Source organism: Pundamilia nyererei, unplaced genomic scaffold (genome assembly GCF_000239375.1).
Source record: "Pundamilia nyererei isolate P.nyererei 1_Seehausen unplaced genomic scaffold, PunNye1.0 scaffold00139, whole genome shotgun sequence".
Lineage (NCBI taxonomy): Eukaryota > Metazoa > Chordata > Actinopteri > Cichliformes > Cichlidae > Pundamilia > Pundamilia nyererei.
The window spans coordinates 503,116-505,363 of NW_005187540.1; the positions used below are offsets into that span (position 1 = coordinate 503,116).

The following is a 2,248-nucleotide window of genomic DNA, read 5'->3' on the forward strand; positions in this document are numbered from 1 at the left end:
GCTCCTGTCTGCACTCGGTGTTTCCTCATTCTTAGTGACTCTGGAATTACTTCAACCCTGAAACATGTCCAGGCTTTAAGGAAGTCCCTGAAACTAACGCCACGCAGCGCTGATGATCAGGTGGAGACTTCCTGTTCCTGAGTTTGAGGCTGCCGTTTCCTGTTTGGTGGCTGTGAGGAGTTGGTGGGTTAGAAAGCGCTCGGAGACGAGTTTGTTGAAAAAAGGTAGAATTTTAATCAGAAAGTTTTTCAGCACATCTCAGAAGATTCAAACGAGAACAAAACAACAGAAGAAAACTCGAGAAAAGCTTAGACTACGACAGAGTCCAGAGCTCGGCTCTCCCGGAGTCACGCTCTCTTTACTTCCTGTTCCTCAGACAAACAGCTTCTGCTCTGGACTCGACAGCGGGCGACACAACAGTGATGAGTTCACGTGAGAGCTCCACGCAGGAATAAAAAAACGTATATAAAAGAGAAAGCAGACGTGGGGGGAGGAGCTGCTGGCCGAGGTCGTTCCCTTCCCGTCTTCATGTGATGAGCTGTGAGGAGAGAAAACACAGCTGAGGAACACCTGCAGGGTTCACCTGTGAGACCAGAGCACCCCAAACCCTCGCCGTTCCCATGATGCACCGCCGCGTGGCAGAGGCGGGGTCACCAACTGGCAGGGTCTGTGCTCTGATGGTTAAACGGCTGCAGTACTGTGCAAAGGTCTTGAGCCACCGTGTGTTAGAAGAGCTGTATGATTTCACACGTGTAAATACAGAGTTTGATCCTTCAGCTCAGCGCGAGGACGTGCAGGGTGACGCTACGCCGCTTCAGTAATGCTGAGGTCCTGTTCCTCAGACCTTCATCACCGTTTCCTCCTGTGAGGCTCAAGACTTTTGCACAGTTCTGTACATGAACGTAAAGAAACAAAGTGAAAAACAAAACATGACGGCGGTTTGTGAACTTCCTGTTTGCAGACTGAATGGTGACAGCGAGCGAGGTGGGCGGGGTTTTGGTGGCGGCTCAGGTGGCTGCAGAATGAGAAACAGGTCCACACGCAGCAGCCAATCAAATGGTTTCTAACATGTGTGGTTTTGATAAACATGGTGACGTGCCGACTCGCTTCCTGTTTTGGTTTTTAAAGAAACAGCAAGATGAAGCTGCTCTGAGATGACCCTACTGGACATCAGCAAACCTTTTCCTCCTTACCTTTCACAATAAAAGCCCACAGACAGACACTTCCTGCTGTCATTAAATACTGTACGTAATGTCTGTGATGTTCAAGTATTTATAGTCATTTGTAAAAGACTCGTTAATTGTGGTTTATCAAGAAAGATTTGGTGCATGGCTTTAATCTACAACTTCCTGTATGTGAGAAGCATTTCACCTCAACAGAAAGCAAACCTGACACGTTTCTATTCACCTGTAAATATTAACCTGACATCGAGGAGGACGGTAACCTGGGAATAAATCAGCTGATCTCCTGTTGGCTGATGAGCGGGGCTGGAGCTTCAGCAGGTAACACACAGGTGAGCAGTCAGGCTGCAGCCCCGCCTGCACCTGCTCATGTTTCACAATCACCGTGACGACCGCTCTGAAGTCTCTTTGTGTGCGTGTCGTCATGGGCTCCGTGTCAGTGTGTGCGACTGTAGCTCAGTTTATATTGTTGGACGATAATTACAGAGTAGGTAACGAGTATTCTGTGTAATAGAGTACTTGTTTTGAGGAATGACAAACATGTGACCCACAGCATGCAGCGACTGCTCAGAGATGAAGCCTGTGGCAGACACGCCTGACCTGCTGCTGCCCTTTACTGTGGACAGTAAAGCACTGCACTAATGTCCCCACACCATCAGGAAGAACAGCGTGTGTGTGTGTGTGTGTGTGTGTGTGTGTGTGTGTGTGTGTGTGTGTGTGTGTGTGTGTGTGTGTACTCACAGATTTGACGGTCTGTTTGATGAAGTCCTTCTTGGTGCTCAGGTCGTGCTCGGGGTACGTGTCAAACACCTGGAACAGAGTGTCACGCCTCACCGTCAGACAAACTGAGCTGTGACACACACACACACACACACGCACGCACGCACGCACGCACGCACACACACGCACACACACACACACACAGAGCAAAGATATTGATCGCTACATATGCTAATCAGCTCTGTGTCTCCAGAATCATTGCAGACTTATTCTAACATATGAGTGCAGAATCAGGTCCCAGGACCTGGATCAATGGAAGTGTGTATCCTCACTGATTAGTGACTTGA

General features: G+C 48.8%; 1 protein-coding gene across 2 annotated transcripts in view; it reads right to left on the bottom strand.

Moving 5' to 3' along the window:
• Positions 1–210: 210 nt before the first annotated feature.
• dek (DEK proto-oncogene) overlaps positions 211–2,248 on the bottom strand; it is a 9,629-nt gene continuing 7,591 nt past the window's right edge. For both annotated transcript variants that reach the window (XM_005744105.2, XM_005744104.1), the window contains exons 11-12: positions 1,923–1,991; positions 211–538 (exon numbers count right to left, since the gene is read on the bottom strand). In XM_005744105.2, the coding sequence (XP_005744162.1) occupies positions 527–538; positions 1,923–1,991 (81 nt within the window). In that variant the 3' untranslated portion in view covers positions 211–526. The remainder of the gene's footprint in view (positions 539–1,922; positions 1,992–2,248) is intronic.